The 16,766-nt window shown below is 51.3% G+C and overlaps 1 protein-coding gene across 1 annotated transcript in view; it reads left to right on the top strand.

Annotated features, from left to right (window-relative positions):
* ITGA9 (integrin subunit alpha 9) overlaps positions 1-16,766 on the top strand; it is a 288,355-nt gene that overhangs the window by 216,434 nt on the left and 55,155 nt on the right. The window contains exons 19-21 of the mRNA XM_036267254.1: positions 7,008-7,094; positions 10,630-10,709; positions 16,660-16,749. Coding sequence (XP_036123147.1) covers positions 7,008-7,094; positions 10,630-10,709; positions 16,660-16,749 — 257 coding nt within the window. The remainder of the gene's footprint in view (positions 1-7,007; positions 7,095-10,629; positions 10,710-16,659; positions 16,750-16,766) is intronic.

A 16,766-nucleotide genomic window follows, 5' to 3' on the forward strand; every position in this document is an offset into this window, starting at 1 on the left:
CGATGTTTCTCTTTCTCTCGAAAATCAATAAACATCCTCGGCGAGGATAAAAGAACAAGTTACGACACGAATGCCAAAGCGAGTGCGTTCCATGCTTCAAGCTCATGCTTCAAGCTCCACGGGTAGGAATTTCATGGGCCTTGTCCCACAGGATTCCCGTCTGGGAACAGGACTGTTGTTTCTGGGGAGACTCAGGCTGACTCACCGCTGAGTCAGGCCGATAAAGTATTTCCTAGGAATAAACGCTCTTTCCGTTAACTTACTGGGCCAGGTTATTGGGAACCCCTGCTCACCTCTGACTTCTCAGTTGATTATGGATTTTGGCCTAAAATGCTTCCAAAATTCAGCTGAACTCTCCGCTAACTGACTGAACACGGAGGCCTCTCTTACCGGCTCAGGGGTCACCCGGCAGGCCTGAGGAAGGAAGAGGGCCTTGGGCGGAGCACCAGACTGCCAGCCTGGCAGACAGACGTGGAGACATCGGGGTCATCGTCACGTGTGGGGAGTGGGACACGGGAAATCAGATTTCAGACTCGCCCCAGTGCTGAGCATCAGCCCGGCACCAGACTTGGCGGCTGCCGAGAGCACCGTGTTGGTGGTCAGATAAAGCCCAAACTCCACAGTGAAACCAAATGCTGTGTGATGGGGAGGGAGGAACCCAAAGGCCAGAGAGGCTCCCTAGCCCCTTTATCTGATTCTTCCTGCCAACCACCACACGGTACAAACAGGGCTGGAGCTCGGCTCCGCCGGCCGTGCTCCTGGGGCCGGGGCAGCCGAGGTATGTCTGGAAAGGAGAGGGTCTCTGCCAAGGCAAGCATCCCCCATGCCAGGCGGGCCAGCGAGCAGGCTGCTGCGTGCGGTCCCTTCATCTGAATCCCTGATGAGCCAGGGCCCGTTCGTGCAAGAAATGCAAACTCAGGGTCTGAGAAGCGCCCGGCTCGATGCCAGACACCGAGAAAACAGAGGTGAATGTGTACCAACCACGCTTTTCATTGTGGGGTTCTCAAAAAATGCCCGTTGGTGTTTTCTCGATCCTGAGAGTAATCCATGTGAGTGAAAAACTGAAAGAAGAAAGTCAGTTGAATCACGTATCATCTCCAGAGAGAAACCCGGTAGCACTGTATCGTATGGGACATCTTGGCTAGCCCAGGAGAAGCGGGACTGGGAAAAAAGCCGGTTGTGTGAATCTTCTTAAAATAGGGTCCAAAATTCCGTAGTAAAAAAAAAAAATTCAAGTTTTGATTGGAACTTGACTTGAAAAATGAAACTAAAAAGTATGAAGATAAGTTTATAGGATCTTCCATTTCGCAGCTTTTGTAAGATTGTGGTTAAAATTGTCAAGGATATCTTAGACCCAAGGCAAGAGCTTACTTGCTTTATTAGGGTCTTTAAAATGACAGTGCTTGGCCCTGGCCGGTTTGGCTCAGCAGTTAGAGCGTCGGTCCACGGACCAGAGTCGTGGGTTCGGTTCCCGCTAAGGGCATGTACCTCGGTTGCAGTTTGGCCCGGCCCCAGTTGGGGTCGTGTGTGTGGCAACCACTCGATGGTGTCTTTCTCACATCGATCTCTCCCCCCTCCCACTCCATCTAACAATAAATGCAAAAATGTCCTCGAGTGAGGATAAAAATAAATAAATAAAATGACAGTGTATCGATTTCTGAAATAAAAGAAGGAACTGAGGGCTGGATGGGCAGGTTTGGGAGGTGACTCCACTTTGTCACAAAGCAACCTTTTTCACTTCATATTTTGCCTTTTTTAAAACACAGTCACAAAAACGTCGTCTTTGCAATGGTATGTTTTGCCAAGGGCACTGCGAGTATGTTTGTTTTATTTAAATCCTTATCTCCGGAAGCAGCTCCCTGGGTGACCATCCAGGGACAGTGGTGACTTCTCCAGCAGTTCGCTGACTGTCGCTGCCATGCGGGTGTATCGGTGGCTCTCGGCGCGGGGAGCAGCTTCCCAGCAGGACTCTCCCTGATTCCGTGAAAGTCTGGATCGTGGCAGCAGGGTTTTAGTTTTACTGTGTGGTCCATGTGTACTGTCTGCGAATTGGATGATCACATGTCTACACTGTCTGGCAGCCAGGGACAAAGAAGGATGGACCATTTGTTCACTGGTCCACATTCCCAGAGGGCTGAGAGGTGATCATCTTAATTTTTAGTTCTTCAGGCTAAAGCCAGTGTAGCCAGTGACTGAGACACGGAAAAAACCAGAGCCATGGAGAAGCCTGGCCCCTGGGATCACCCCCATATACCTCCTGGTGGGCACTAGTTGCCTGGCAGAGGTAATAAGCACGCCCCAAAAGAACACTGTCCATGGATGTTCCGTAAAGCAGGGGAACGGCAGAGTTTAGCCACATCTCCCAGAAATCTTTCTTTTTAAATCCTCACCTGGGGATATATTTTTATAGATTTCAGAGAAAGGGTAAGATATGTTTTTATGGATTTATGAGAGAGAAACATCAATCAGTTGCCTCCCGCACACGACCTGATCAGGGATCTAACCCGCAACCTAGGTATGTGCTCTGACCTGGAATCAAACCTGCCACCTTTATGGTGTATGGGACGATGCTCCAACCAACTGAGCTACCCAGCCAGAGCCCAGAATTTATTTTTCAAAGCTTCTCTGGGTCTTTCTGTGCCTACAGTGTGCCTACCTAACTACCAAGGGGGTACATGGCTCCAGCCTGACCCTGGTATTTAAGGTTATACCTGGGCATGATCTGAAACCAGAACAAAGGGGGTACAGAGGCTTCTTTGCAGGCAAGTGCTGTCCTGATGGGAAAGCTATGCAGATTTTATAAACCGCCATTAAGAGTTTTCTCTTGGCCAGTAGGGATTTAAACACGAGATCTTCGCATGTGAGTGTGCCCTTCCGTTGCCTGTCCCCTCCTAGGAGCAAATGCCCAGCATTCTCCAGTGGTTCTCATTCCCAGAGCCTCATCTGTAACAAGTCTTCTCTGAGGTCAGATTCCTCAGAAGCAAAGCCTGAGCTGGGGTTTCCTATGCAAGTGATCTATTGGGGTAATGCTCTTGGGGAAAGGGGAAGAAGGGCAGGATGAGGCAGAGGGAGGAGCCAAAGGGACTGCACTTGGCCGGTCTGCTTGGCCAATTTCCTTGGGGAGTCTGGGTCATGAGGTACACAAGCGAGCTGGTCTCACCTTGAGGCAAAGGGGGGCCTTTTGCACCATGTCAGTCGCAGGCTGCAGAACGCTTGTGCGGGAGGGCGCCGTAATGTCCAGACAGAGCTGTAGTAGGAGGGCAGGGCTTAGAATTAAAAAACATTTGGGTCAGGCCAGCTTCAGTAGCCACAGGAGGCTGTACTGGTGCTGAGAGGTGGCAGGAGGGTGATTCATGACAACTGGCCTGTAGCGTCGTCCAGGAGCACGTGAGTCAGGAGCCAGAAGCTGAGCGCGATCATTCCCAGAGATGTCTTTGTTTTCACTCTTGTTGCTTACCGCCACCGAGATCCATCCAGAATTTTGTCATTTCTATTAGACCGAGTGGAAGAGAGACTTGGAAAAATACAGTAAATGTGGGTTTAAATGTTATTTTCTTGGATTTTGGAATGAACAAACACAAGGTCGTAAGGCAGCGAGTGAATAATCCAAAGCAGGCCAAGCCAAAGCGAAGTAAACTGAGGTCCCGTCAAGTTCCAGAGTACATTTCTAAAGCCGCCTTCGTCCCCCCACACACATGCAAGAGCTGAAGACGTCTTCGGGGCAGTAAACTTCAAAAACAGACAGGCCTCTGACTTAAATTGAAAACTTTTCTCCTGGCTTGAAAGGGATTTCTGGTGAGTTACTGAGCTTTAGAAAAGGAGTTTGAGACTGGGTTGAGTAATCATGCAATTTATATATATGCCGGGACACTCTTGAGAGTAATTACACCCGGATGACAGACATGAACCAGGGCTGTCCCAGGAAAAACGAGAGCTGAGGTCCCCCTAGGCTCGGGCTCGCTGCCTCGGGACCCACAAGCCAATCAGCTAGGATTTGGAGTAGCAGTTGTAGACATTGCTTCTGGGGCGAGGAGCATGAGGGAGAGAATGGTGACAGGCCACCCACAGTGAATCATTAGGACCCGTCTCTGGGACACGCAGGTCTTAGACAACGCTTGAGAAATTATCCTCCGGTTTCCCTTATTGAAATTGCCAACACATGTCCCCTCGGTCCCAAGAGCAGCCCCTCACACCGCCATGTAAATGTCTGTTTCTCTGCTAGGAGCTCTTCCCCTTCCCATCCCTGAGCTCTTCAAATTCAGGGACTGACATCTTTCAGACCGGTGCCCTCAGCGCCAACTGTGGCAGCTGGTAGGATGATTCCGCTCCCCAGGGGATGCTCAGGGGCACTCTGAACCCTGCACCATATCCATATTCTCTATGTGAACTTACTACCCATGAGTGCTCGGGGGCCAAGATGGACGAAGAAAACCTTGGAGGGGGACTGAAGAAAGGCGTTCCTGACCGTGGGGATGACTTAAGCAGAGTGTGGAAATGGTCCCAGGTTAGGGTGTCTATAGGGTAGTAATGTGTGTGCTCAGTGAGGCCGGGGGATGGTAACAGTGAATATGGGCCCAAATGATGAACAACAGCATCGGGATTTTAAGCTTCTTCTTTTTTTAATCCTCACCCGAGGACATTTTTCCATGTTTTGTTTAGATAGAGTGGGAGAGAGAAAGAGGAAGAGACACAGAGAGAGAAGCATGGATGTAAAAGGGACACATGGAGTGGCTGCCACCTGCACGACCAACCAGGGCCGGGGACAAACTGCAACCGAGGTACATGCCCTTAGTGGGAACTGAACCCGGGTCTCTCTGGACCACAGGCCGACGTTCTAACCGCTGAGCCAAACCAGCCAGGGCTTAAGCTTCATTCTGATGGCAGTGGAGGGAAGCATGTTTTGTTGTTTAGTTTTTTAATTTTTAGAGAGAGAGGAAGGGACAGGGAGAGAGAGAGAGAAAGCAGCCCACAACCCAGGCATGTGCCCTGACCGGGAATTGAACCGGCAACCTTTGGGTGCACGGGACGACATCCAGCCAACTGGGCCACACTGACCAGGGCAAGAGGCATGTTTTCAGAAGGCTCCTCAAGCAGCCTGTAGGTTGGACCAGAGAAAGTGACGCTTGCGGCAGTAGCCCCCACTGTACAGCAGCCTCACCTCCTTGATCACTTCCCGTGCATTGAAAATGCTTCCTCAGGCCCCACAGTCTCTGAATCGAATCAGTTGTCCACTCAGAGGTGACTGGGGTGTTGCCCAGGAATCTGTGTTTCTCAAGATGCTCCCAAACTGATTCTACTGCAGGGGGTCCATGTGAGGTACGCCGACCAAGGTCACGAAGAGCCATTAGAAAATGTATAACGTCGCCCTGGCCAGTTTGGCTCAGCGGTTAGAGCGTCGGTCTGCGGTCCCAAGAGACCCGGGTTCAGTTCCCGCTAAGGGCATGTACCTCAGTTGCAGTTTGTCCCTGGCCCTGGTTGGTCATGCGGGTGGCAGCCCCTCGATGTGTCCCTTTCACGTCGATGTTTCTCTCTCTCTCTCTCTCTCCCTCTGTTCCTCTCTCTCCCTCCCACTCTACCTGAACAACAACAACAACAAAAAGAAAATGTATAATCCCCAAGACTGGATGCTAAAAAAATAGAGTTTCCTTTTCTATTTCTATGTCTCCTACTTTGTGTTTCATTGTATTTTATTTTGTTGCTATTTTTTCAGTAAAGTTTTACTGCTATTTAACAGGTGTAAGTACACAAATCACTGAGTGCCCTGCTCTTGGGATTTTCATGATGGTCATTCCCAAAAGTATTCCCAGCGTCCCGGCAGCCCCTTCCACGGACTGCCTCCCCAGTTGCTGTCTTGATTTCTAAGCCCATGGATTAGTTATCTTTTATCATTTGTACTTTTTGTGTCTTTGATAATGTTCATCATACATTAGATACATTAGTATGGTAGTAACTGTTTATAACGTATAACTGAATAAGCATATTATAGTAAGTGCTCTCACTTTTTTCCCCCTGATTGGACATACTAACAACATTTTGTCTTGCGTGTCTGAAGGACTGGAACAGTTGGTCTGAGCTGAGGTGCGGGTCTGGGAAATTGAAGCAGAAAGCACGGGCCGCATTTCAGAACCGTGTCCACACGAATCGGTTCCTTTGTGTGGAACAGGGAAGGGGCCAGGCCTTAGAGTCAGCCAAGAATGACCTTGGGGCAGTCACACTGCCCATTGAACTTCATTGTCCTGGCTTCCAGACACTCAGCAGGTGTTAGTTCCATCCTTGTCTCCCATTCTCCAAGGTCTGCGAACATACTGACACCCCATGAAGTCCTGACCTGGACAGGCTGTGGGGTTATGAGGAGCCTCTGACTGTAAACCATGCGTTCCGGTGGAAAGACGGCAGCTCCCTGTGCCCTCTCCTGGTTCTCTTGTGCCACCGAATGTAGAGTCCAGGGCAGGCCAGCTACACCGGAAAACCTCTCCTTGCCCTTGCCCCCAACCCTGGGGAGGCTTGCAGGGGAGCAGTCCAGCCCTCCTCGCTTCTTTAGGCTGTAGGAAGAATCCCTGTGTTTTTGTTGATGTGATTTTCTTAGAGTTTGACTTCCCTACACTAGCAAGGTCTTGAAAGGCAGGATCAGGGTGTGGAGTCAGGTGAAAGGGGCCAGAAAGATGACTTGGTGGCCTAGTACTCCAAACCTTCGGAGGTGTCCAGATTACATCGGCCCGGTCCAGTTCACAGGAGGGCATGGGGGTGCGGCAAGTGCTAGCTAAGAATGAGGAGCGGCTGTGTTTTCTGCACCTGTCTCCTAGGGAACCCAGGGGAAGGGTGGGCAGCCATGGAGGTCTGGGACTCGTCCTGGTCCGGCTCCTGCTCCCGCCACAGCCACAGCGGCTATTGTCTGGGAACGAAAGACGGGCCGTGTCCGCTGGAGTCTCCGCCGGCCTCCCTGGGGCTACTCGCACCATCTGTCCTCGCGCGGCCAGCCCACCGGTTGGTGTTTTTTTCTCTTTCAGGAGGAAATGGGCATTTCCTGTGAACTGCTGGAATCGGACTTCCTCAAATGCAGCGTGGGATTTCCTTTCATGAGGTCGAAGTCGAAGGTAAGGGGCAGAGATAGGGCACTTCCTTGGGAGCGGCCCCCAGCCTCTGGCTCCACCAGCTGCCTCCCCGAGGAGCTGGGCGGCAGGAGCTGGGCGGGCCAGGGCTGGTAAGGCCGCGCTCCCGTCCATGCGGTCCACTCCAAGGATACTCCCGAGGGGCCTTGGTCACCTGGTCTTCCTCTGGGATCCACACGATGCGCCCTCGATGGGAGAGACACAGTGTGGCCTTAGCACTCTGGCAAACAGAATCTAGTTGGCCTTCTTGAAGTGGTTTTTCCGGGACGTTGCAGGCTACTTTCAGTCCGAGACGTGGGAGAAGATACAGGTGGTCTGGCCTAGTGACCCACAGTCCTGACTCCCCTGGGCACTCAGTTTTCTTAAGAGACTTCCTCATATTCTTAAAACCTAAATGACTGTATTGCGCTGCATGTTTTTAAGTAAAAGAAATTACAGTCATTTTGATTTTATAAGGAGCTGAGTTTTCTAAGCTCAAACAATACTACAGCCCAGCATGTTCAAACATTCCTGGAACATTCTAGCGTGTGCCATCATTATAAGGAGGTGCAAAGATACATAGAGGATGCGATTATTGGAGACGAAACTAAAGACCAGGTCTGCCTTATGAAATGGAAGCTATTTTCCCTGCTACGAATTGAAGGAAAGTTCATATTTCTCTGTCTACCTTTTTGCCTCCGCCCCCTAGAGTAAATGAAAGCTTAATCCTTCTCTCCTGCCTGTGTCATAGAGTCAGATCATTTTACTCTCTAAGACTTTTTGGTCCCAGTACATGGTAGCTGTTTGGTAAACCAATTCTGAGAGTGTTCTAGTGAGAAAGAAGATTTGCTCATTTCTTGAACCCGTCGGCCTCATTGAATGGATCTGCCCCAAACTACTGTGGCTCTTACATCCGTGATTCCTGAGCCTTCTTCTGCCTCATACAGACCAAGCCCAGCCGGTGTGGCTCAGTGGTTGAGCATCGACCCATGCACCAAGAGGTCGCCGGTTGGTTTCCGGTCAGGGCACATGCCCAGGTTGTGGGCCTGATCCCCAGTGGGGGGCATGCAGGAGGCAGCCATCTATGTGCTCTCTCATTGATGTTTCTATCTCTCTCTCTAAAAATCAATAAAGAAAATAAAAAAGGATACAAGCCAAGCCCTTTGAGACTCCAAGGAAGATGAGAAGGAGGAAGACCCTGAACCTCGGACATAATTGCCTGTACTAATGTGTGTGGCACACCACACACAGACTTAATGGAAATCTGTTGAGCAACAGAAAATAAACTTAATTGAAACATTTTCACAGTTGCCATTTTATTATAAAATTTAGTCTACATCCCAAATCAAACCTAAGGTGTGTCTTACTAGTTTTAGCCTAAAGATTATTTTATTTAATTTATTTATTTTAATCCTCACATGAGGATACTTTTACATTTATCTTTAGACAGAGTGGGAGGGGGAGAGAGGGAGAAAGGGATAGAGAGGGACAAAGAGAGAGAAACATCAACATTGATTGGCTGCCACCCGCACAACCCCAACCAGGGCCAGGGATGAACCACAACCAAGGTATGTGCCCTTGGCCGGAATTGAACCCGGGACTCTCTGGGCTGAGGCCAATGCTCTAACCACTGAGCAAAACCAGCCAGGACTAAAGATTATTTTAAAAGGAGAATTTAGATCCCTGTCACAAATAGACCTAGGATCGCTTCCCATAAACAGAAGGTGATCATAAAAATGAATAGAGCGAAAACAAAGCGATGTTGAAATCTGGGGCATTCGATTTTGTTAACGTTCCACATGGAGCCAACGGGCTGTGAATGTTGGAGAGCTGAAGCCTCTTCCTACCCGGCAATGCCGCCACTTTCCTCCCACGCACAGAGGCTGAGACCTGGAGCAAGAATAAACGCGGAGACGGGTGGTGGCGCTGGTTCCCTGGAGAGAGCTCACGAAGTGACTCGGTGGGGACAGCGGCTGCCTCTGTCCACATCCTGGCTCGCCCTCCCCTGTTCCCCAGACCCTGTGGGTCACGGGGCTCCAGCCGTATGACAACACTCCCGGCTTGCAGCTAGCCTACGTTTCTGCCCTTCTGCCCTCCGGCCTCCCTCTCTGACGCTGGCTTCGTGCCCAGGTCTTCTGCTCCTGACCTCACTTTGATACCGAGTGTGTTTCATTCAGACCTTCTGCCGGTTCTGAGTCTTTGCTGGGACAAGACCCTTGACTTTCCCTTCCTCTGTGTCTTCCAGCTTTGCTTCCCGTCCTGTCTCCTGCCCCACCCTCGCTGGGAGTAGACAGTCCCACAGCCATGAAACTTCTGTCTGGACAGGGCTGTCCAGTGGCCACCGTAGGCGATGGTCCAATGCTGCGGTCCAGGGCTCGGTCCTTTCGGCAGCGTTCGGTTCCGTGGAGTCCAGTCCCACAGAGTTAGACCGTGGCCTAGAATCCATCATAAAGGGACCCACATATTTAGATATTAAATAAGTCACAGACTCTCAGAGCTTGATGGCATTTAAGAATCATTTTTTCCATGCTTTTTATTGAAATGCAAAGAGATGACGTGTCTTGGTGAAGATCACATGGTCAGTTTGTGGTAGAGCCTGGTCCTGTAACCCCTGCTTAGGGTAGTGTTTCCCAAAGCACAGCATGTCAGCACTGGGCACCTGAGACGATTTCAAGTGGTTCGTAAGGTGAGCGCAGGTCATATATACGTGGACACAGCACTGAAGAGCACTGACTCACAGAGAAAGTTATTACCTTTCCAGCGCTCTCTCAGTTCTAACCGCGCGCAGGATAAGGTCTGCGCTAGTGTAGCGTGTCTTTGTACCTCCCTTCCCCTTGTCAGCCTCCCTCTTACCAAAACAGAATAGACCTCAGGCTCAGAGACTTTGGCAGGCCACGGAATGCAGCATCGCCGTGTTCCCGTGACACCTATTTTGATGACTACCTTCTTTTTATGGCAAGCGATCCCGGATTCCCAGCTGTGACAGCTCTCCTTTCAGCAGAGTTTTTAATCAGAAAGAGTTGAGGCAATAAAAATATGAAGTAAATATCACAGGTGCTATGGTATGCAGCTGTGGCCAAAAACTGGGAAGATGGTATGTGAGTGAAATTCAGAAAGTCCTGGTTTAAGAGACAAATATATCACTTCCTAAAGAGAACCTCTGTTGTTGAAAAGGACCGTGTGCCTCTTGGCAGGGTGGTTTTACTGTGAAAGCTGTGTCTCTGGCCTGACAATCAAAAAGATATGTGTGCAGCCCTGGCTGCTGGCTTAGCTGGTTGAGCATCGTCCTGTGCACCAAAAGGACACGGGTTCAAAAACTGGTCGGGGTATGTATGAGAGGCGACCAATTGATGCTTCTCTCTCCCTCTTCTTTGCTCTCTCTCTAAAATCAATAAAAACATTTTTTTTTTCCTAAAGTATATGCATACAAATAAAGCTTGTCATGCAAATGAGTTTCCAGGGGTCTTAAGCGAAGGAGTGTAGCTAACAGTTTAATTTGGAATGCCTGCCAATGCCAGATGTCACTTTTTTTTTTTTATAGTATGAATTCAGCGTGATCTTTGATACAAGCCATCTGTCTGGGGAAGAGGAAATTCTAAGCTTCATCATTACTGCTCAGAGGTAAGGGGGATGATTTAAACTTGTTTTTCCCCCGAAGATGAAGTGTTGCTGGGATCTGAAAAGACACAGCCTGGTCATGCTGTGATGGTGCCCAGGGTGCCTGGTCATGCTGTGATGGTGCCCAGGGTGCCTGGTCATGCTGTGATGGTGCCCAGGGTGCCTGGTCATGCTGTGATGGTGCCCAGGGTGTCTGGTCATGCTGTGATGATGCCCAGGGTGCCTGATCATGCTGTGATGGTGCCCAGGGTGCCTGGTCATGCTGTGATGGTGCCCAGAGTGCCTGGTCATGCTGTGATGGTGCCCAGGGTGCCTGGTCATGCTGTGATGGTGCCCAGGGTGCCTGATCATGCTGTGATGGCACCCTGGGGGTCATGCTGTGATGATGCCCAGGGTGCATCATGCTGTGATGGTGCCCAGGGTGCCTGGTCATGCTGTGATGGTGCCCAGGGTGCCTGATCATGCTGTGATGGCACCCTGGGGGTCATGCTGTGATGATGCCCAGGGTGCATCATGCTGTGATGATGCCCAGGGTGCTGAAGAGGAGGAAATGGTTATTCAAGGATAAAGCCCCAAGTGCCAGGTGGAATCAGCTCTCTCCAGGATGGTATGCTTGTCTGGTTCTGCTTGCACAGCTACCCTGTCCCTGGAGGACATCTAGGACAGTCCTGTGCTTTCTCAGGTCGCTCTTGGGTGATGCAAAGTCCTGCAGTCACTTCGAGTCTCAAAGCAAGTTGACAAATTCATGATTATAGTGTCCGAGGAAAACCTGCCTCGGGGGTGTGATCTTACTTTTACTGACCCTCTCCCGTTTTCCGGAGCAGTTTCTGAGCCCTCTGGGCTCACAGCAGGGGTTGGGGAACAGGAAGGGTCTAAGTTGACAGGAACTGTTGTGAGCCCTCACTGGGCTGTGCAGGTGTTCAAAGCCGATTCTTCACCTTTGGAAAAGAGAAAAGAGTTTCCGACCTCAGCCTCCAGGCAGCCGGAGACACCTTCAGCTGCTGCTGCTGAGATTGCACCCCGGGACTGGACCAAAGGGGACCCCCACTGCCTTTCCCCATATAGATCCCATTAAACAGTCTTTGCTCAGACAGTCTCTGGATGTGCAGGTGACCCTTGGGGGGTCTCCGCGTTTTCACTCCGCCTTCGTAGGGGAAGCCAGCAGCCTCTTCTCCCATTTTCTGGGCAGGAACCACACACCGTCTGATCAGGTTTCCCGATGCTTGATTTAAAAGGTGGTCCCCCTCCCCTCATCACAAACAGTTTTCCTCCAAAACGGTCTGCAGAAATCTTCCTTTCTGGACTCTGTTATGTCCTTGACGTCCTATCTGGGACTTCTGCTGCCAGACGTAGTAAATCCTGGTCTATTGCTTTTCTCTGAATTTTGGCCTCTCTGATGCCTCAGCTAGAGTTTCCATCTTAACATCGCGTCATCCTCGCCCACTGAGTGGTTCTTGAATTTTCACTCAAAAAAAGACACTAGTTACTCAAAGGTTAGACTAAGAGTCTTCACAAGTCCTGAGTCTTGCAGTGTCATCCACAGCCTCACGGATAGCTTTGCTCTTAGGGCCTCAGTCTCCAACTTTAATAGCTGAGCCTTTGGGAAGCCCAGGTCAGCCCTCCCGGCCCCCCCCCCCCGCCCCCCGATATAACGCAGCAGTGGGCGGCGGCAGTGCTCATGGGGTGTGGAGGTAAGGAAGCATTTTCATCGCCCACTACCTTTTCTTTCTTCCACTCCCTTTCCTTTTGTTCTCACTTGAGACCTTCCTCCATCCCAGCGTTATTGAAAACTCACAGAATTAAGATGACTTTTCCCCTGGGAATGACGGAAGCCAGAGGCATTTATCGTCAGAGCCCCTCCATCCACACCCAGCAATAGCATAGGTTTGCTTTCAGTGTGGCTTTCTGCAATTTTCAGCATTATGTCTAATATTTTGGAGAAAGTTCTGTCCTAAAAAAAAAAAGCACAGCACACACAGTGGTTTTCTTGACCTTCTTTACCATACATTGTCATATCCAGCTTGCACCCCAAGGCTGATGACTCGCTGGCCTTTGTTCAGTGCTGGTTGGACGTAATGAACATTAACGTCAAGTGTATTCTACATATTGCTATAGGGTGTACAAAGTAGATGTCACTAATAATGACAGTGAATGTTCAAACGTAGCCCAGCCACCCCCGAAGTCCTGTACGACCTCCTAGCACAGCATGGCTCCCACGGTCCGGGTGTCACTGCCGTGGGGTAAGAGCATTTTGACACAGGTTACCGTTGCTGGGCTTGCAAGCTTTGAAGTCATGCAGGACTTGGCTCTTTTTCATTCACACTGTTTTCAAGATCACATAATTCATGTTCACAGAAAATATGGCTGTGATCTAATAGAAACACTTGAGACACACAGAAAGGGTGGCCTTCGTTCCCATTGCTAGAATCCAGAAGGGCTTCACTGGGGAGCCATTCAAACAGAGGGGTCTGTTTTCAGGCAGAAGGCACATAAGCACAGTGGTGACCATGTGCATGGGGCAACCTCTCTGTCACACCCATGGGGGTGGTGGGCATGCAGTGCTTGGGGGCTTCACGAGCCATCTCTGGGGAAGGGCGGGGGTCATACCTGGGCAGTGGAAGATGGGGCTGGAAGAGGAAATCGGACTGGGCCAGGAGGGCCCATGTAGCCTCAGAAAGTCTGAACTACATTCAAAAGGCAGTGGGGAGCCACTGAATGTTCTGGGGAGGGCAGTGATGCCATGCAACAGCTCATCCACAGAGCAGAGATCGTCAGGTTAAAAGAGGGAGGCAGGTGTCCATTACAACCTGAAAATTCTCATTCTCCTGCTGCTGCTTGGATCCATAGAAAATTCACCAATGTCGGGCAGATCTATCAACATGACCTCTTGGTCCCTCATCACCTGGGGGCAGCCAATAGACTGGGGAGGAACATTTGGGCAGGAAATATGACATGAAAGAGACTTCCCTGTCCAAAAGAGGAAACTCCACCTGCCTCTCAACCCCACTCAGGGCAAATCAGAGGTGTGAAAAGGGGGCTGGCCAACACTTGATGGTGAAAACTTCATCTATTAGAACCACGTGTCCTAGACCGGTGGTGCCCTGGCCATAAGTGTTCATTGGAATTACCTGAGGAGCTTTGACAACTACTGATGCTGGTCCACCCTTAAGGGATTCTGATCTAATTGGTCTGGGGTGAGATCTGGGCTTTGGGATTTTTAAAGAGACTCATCAAGAACCTGGCCAGTGTGCCTCAGTAGTTGAGCATCGACCCATGCACTAAGAGGTCGCCAGTTTGATTCCCGGTCAGGGCTCATGCCCAGGTTGTGGGCCTGATCCCCAGTGAGGGGCATGAAAGAGGTAGCCAATCCATGTTCGCTCTCATCAATGTTTCAAGCTCTCTCTCCCTCTCCCTTCCTCTCTCTCTAAAGATCAATATAGGGAAAAAAAAAAAAAAGGCTCATCAAGTGATTGTAATGAGCAGCCACAGCAGAGAACCAGTATCTGTAGCCCCTTACTCTATATTGGTCACATTTTCACACAGCAGACATCTATTAAGCACCGACTGTTTACCAGATACTGTGCTGTCCACATAAGAAGGTGCCAATAACTTAACTAACTTCAAGAGTATCTCCTTCTGTACATTAGCATTGCCACATAGCATCGAGGAATGCCTAGCATTTGGCAGCTTAACTATTAAAAATCAGATCTTCTAATTCTTTGAATCACAGGTGTTAAGGAAGCTGTATTGTATGTTGCATAGACAGCAGACTGTTTCGGGCACTCGTTTCTCTCCGACTGCCCAGAGGGCTCCCACAGCACTTGACTTCCTGCTGTGATGGAAAGATCCTTAAAGCCCCTTATCTTGAAAGCTGGTGTCCCTGCCTTTCTTCCCTTCACCACCCTTTGAAGGTCTCTTGCCCGTGTGTGGATTTAGGAAGACCTAATGTCGAGAGTAAACAGCTTCTCAAGAGCTCCCCTCTCAGCAGCCGGGCTTGGCCGACCGCGGGAAGGCATCCCAAGTCACGCGCTCGCAGAATGACTGGAAGCCTTTTGATGTCTGGCTTCTTTATCGACTTTTCAACTTGGCTCAGTCTGGAGCAGCCACCTGGTGACAGATGACACCGCTGGGCCTGAGCTGCCAGCGGCCACAGGTGGCTGGACAAATAGCAGGGCAAGGAGTGGCGCTTCCATCAGGGACTGATTCTGCAGACCTGGCAGGATGCTCGGCGGGGGAGGGGGCAGGCCCTGGGTTGCCATCCCCTCTGAGCGGGGCGCCTCTCTGGTCTGCCCAGAGCAGCGATCCTCCGGCTTTCATTGGCCCCTGGGAAAGGAAGGGCAAGGAAGCCAGGCCAGGTGAGCACCTGATCCTGCTGCTTCTGCAAACTGTGGCTGCCCTCTGAGTGATGGGTGTCACCCCCTAGGCGGAAGACAGATGAAGTTTCGGGGCAGAGTCCCAGAGTGCCATTGTTTCAGGACAATGGAAGAGAGGAGAGGGGATGTGAGCGCTATTTAAGTATTGTTGCATTCAACACTTGCTGGGTGGGAGAGGAAGGCAGTGGGGGTCAGGGGGCAGGCAGGAACTCTGCACATGTGCAGGGAATGGTGTAATGGGCGGGTGCGGATGAGCTATGCCCAAACCTCAGCAGGTCTCGGAGACTCGTATTCCACCCTGGGGTGACCTTGGCTTCCCGCCGGGAACCACATGCACGCTGTGTGCCAGAGCCCACTGTGCACAGTGAGGTCAGTGGTGCCCAACAGCCGCACCTTTTTACCAAGGCAGTTGCTTCCCTGGAATAATAATCACAATTCATATTTGAAATGTAAGTCAATGGTAAAGGGAAACTAGACCTTCTCTCTCCTCTTTCTCCTCCTCCTCTCTTCTGTTCCTCCTCTTCCTTCTTCCCATCTCTCCCTCAGCCCCCAAACCTAGTATCAGGAGAGGGAACCACAGTAGAAAAGCTCTGCTTTGGAGTCACACTGACCTGGTTTGCTCTGGGTCCTTGGGGCAAATTACCCAATCTGTCCGCTCCTTACCTGTCCGAGGTGGGGAGTCCCTCCCTCTGGGGCGCTCTGAGGACCTGGGGACGTCCTGCTGTGAAATGTGCCGGCCACAAAGCAGCCATCAGCAGCTTCAGCGCCCTGGCCTTCGCCTTTGCGGGCGGCCTCAGGAGAAGAACAGTCCTGTGCTTTCTCACCCAGAGGGGACACACCGCAGCCAGAGGTTCGCAACAGGAGTTCCTCTGATGTTCATGGTGACGGGCTAGGCTAGGGCCTCCCTCCTGGGCTTGCCTGTCCATGGAAGGTGGGGGAGGCCCCAGGTGGGAAACAGCTGCTGATGGCCAGCAGACTCCTCCTCGGCCTCAGTGCCCTACCCTTGCTGGTCCGTCGTTCATGGGACAAGCACTCCCAGAAGTGGCACACACTGCCAGTGCCCATCCCTACCCCCTGGCACTCACCTTCCCCATGCACCGCTCCCAGCTCCCAGCTCCCAGCACCTGCCACTCCACCCGAGGCTTTTCTGTCCGGAGCCCACTCACCTGTGTGCACAGGGTAGGTGCCAGGACATTAATGGCCCCCACCCCACCTCCCCCAGCAGCAGCAGGAGTCAGGGGGTGAAGGCCCAGAATTCCCCAGCCAGACCGAGCCCAATTGCCCACAGCGCTGACCTGCTGGATCACATGCCTTCACTGTCTTCCCCCCCTTCCCTGTCTCCCTTCTCCACTCCCCACTGGGGTTTCCTGGGGTCAGCTCCCCAACACACTCCCATCTTTGTGAGGGGAAGACAGCTGAGACAATAGAGTGCCACTGTCACTCTGTACAGGGACCAGAAACAGAACTGAGGATAAATAGGTGCGGTCAGCTCCTGGGGAGCAGGCTGAGCTCCAGCCAGAGCACAGGAGGCTGCTGCTGAGACCCGGTGCTGACCAGCTTCATTCGCTCTCCCCGCACAGCGGCAACACGGAGCGCGCCGACTCCCTGCACGACAACACGCTCACGCTGGCGGTGCCGCTGATGCACGAGGTGGACACGTCCATCACAGGGTGAGTAGCCCAGGCCT

Source organism: Molossus molossus, unplaced genomic scaffold, assembly GCF_014108415.1.
Source record: "Molossus molossus isolate mMolMol1 unplaced genomic scaffold, mMolMol1.p scaffold_m16_p_18, whole genome shotgun sequence".
NCBI classification, from domain to species: domain Eukaryota; kingdom Metazoa; phylum Chordata; class Mammalia; order Chiroptera; family Molossidae; genus Molossus; species Molossus molossus.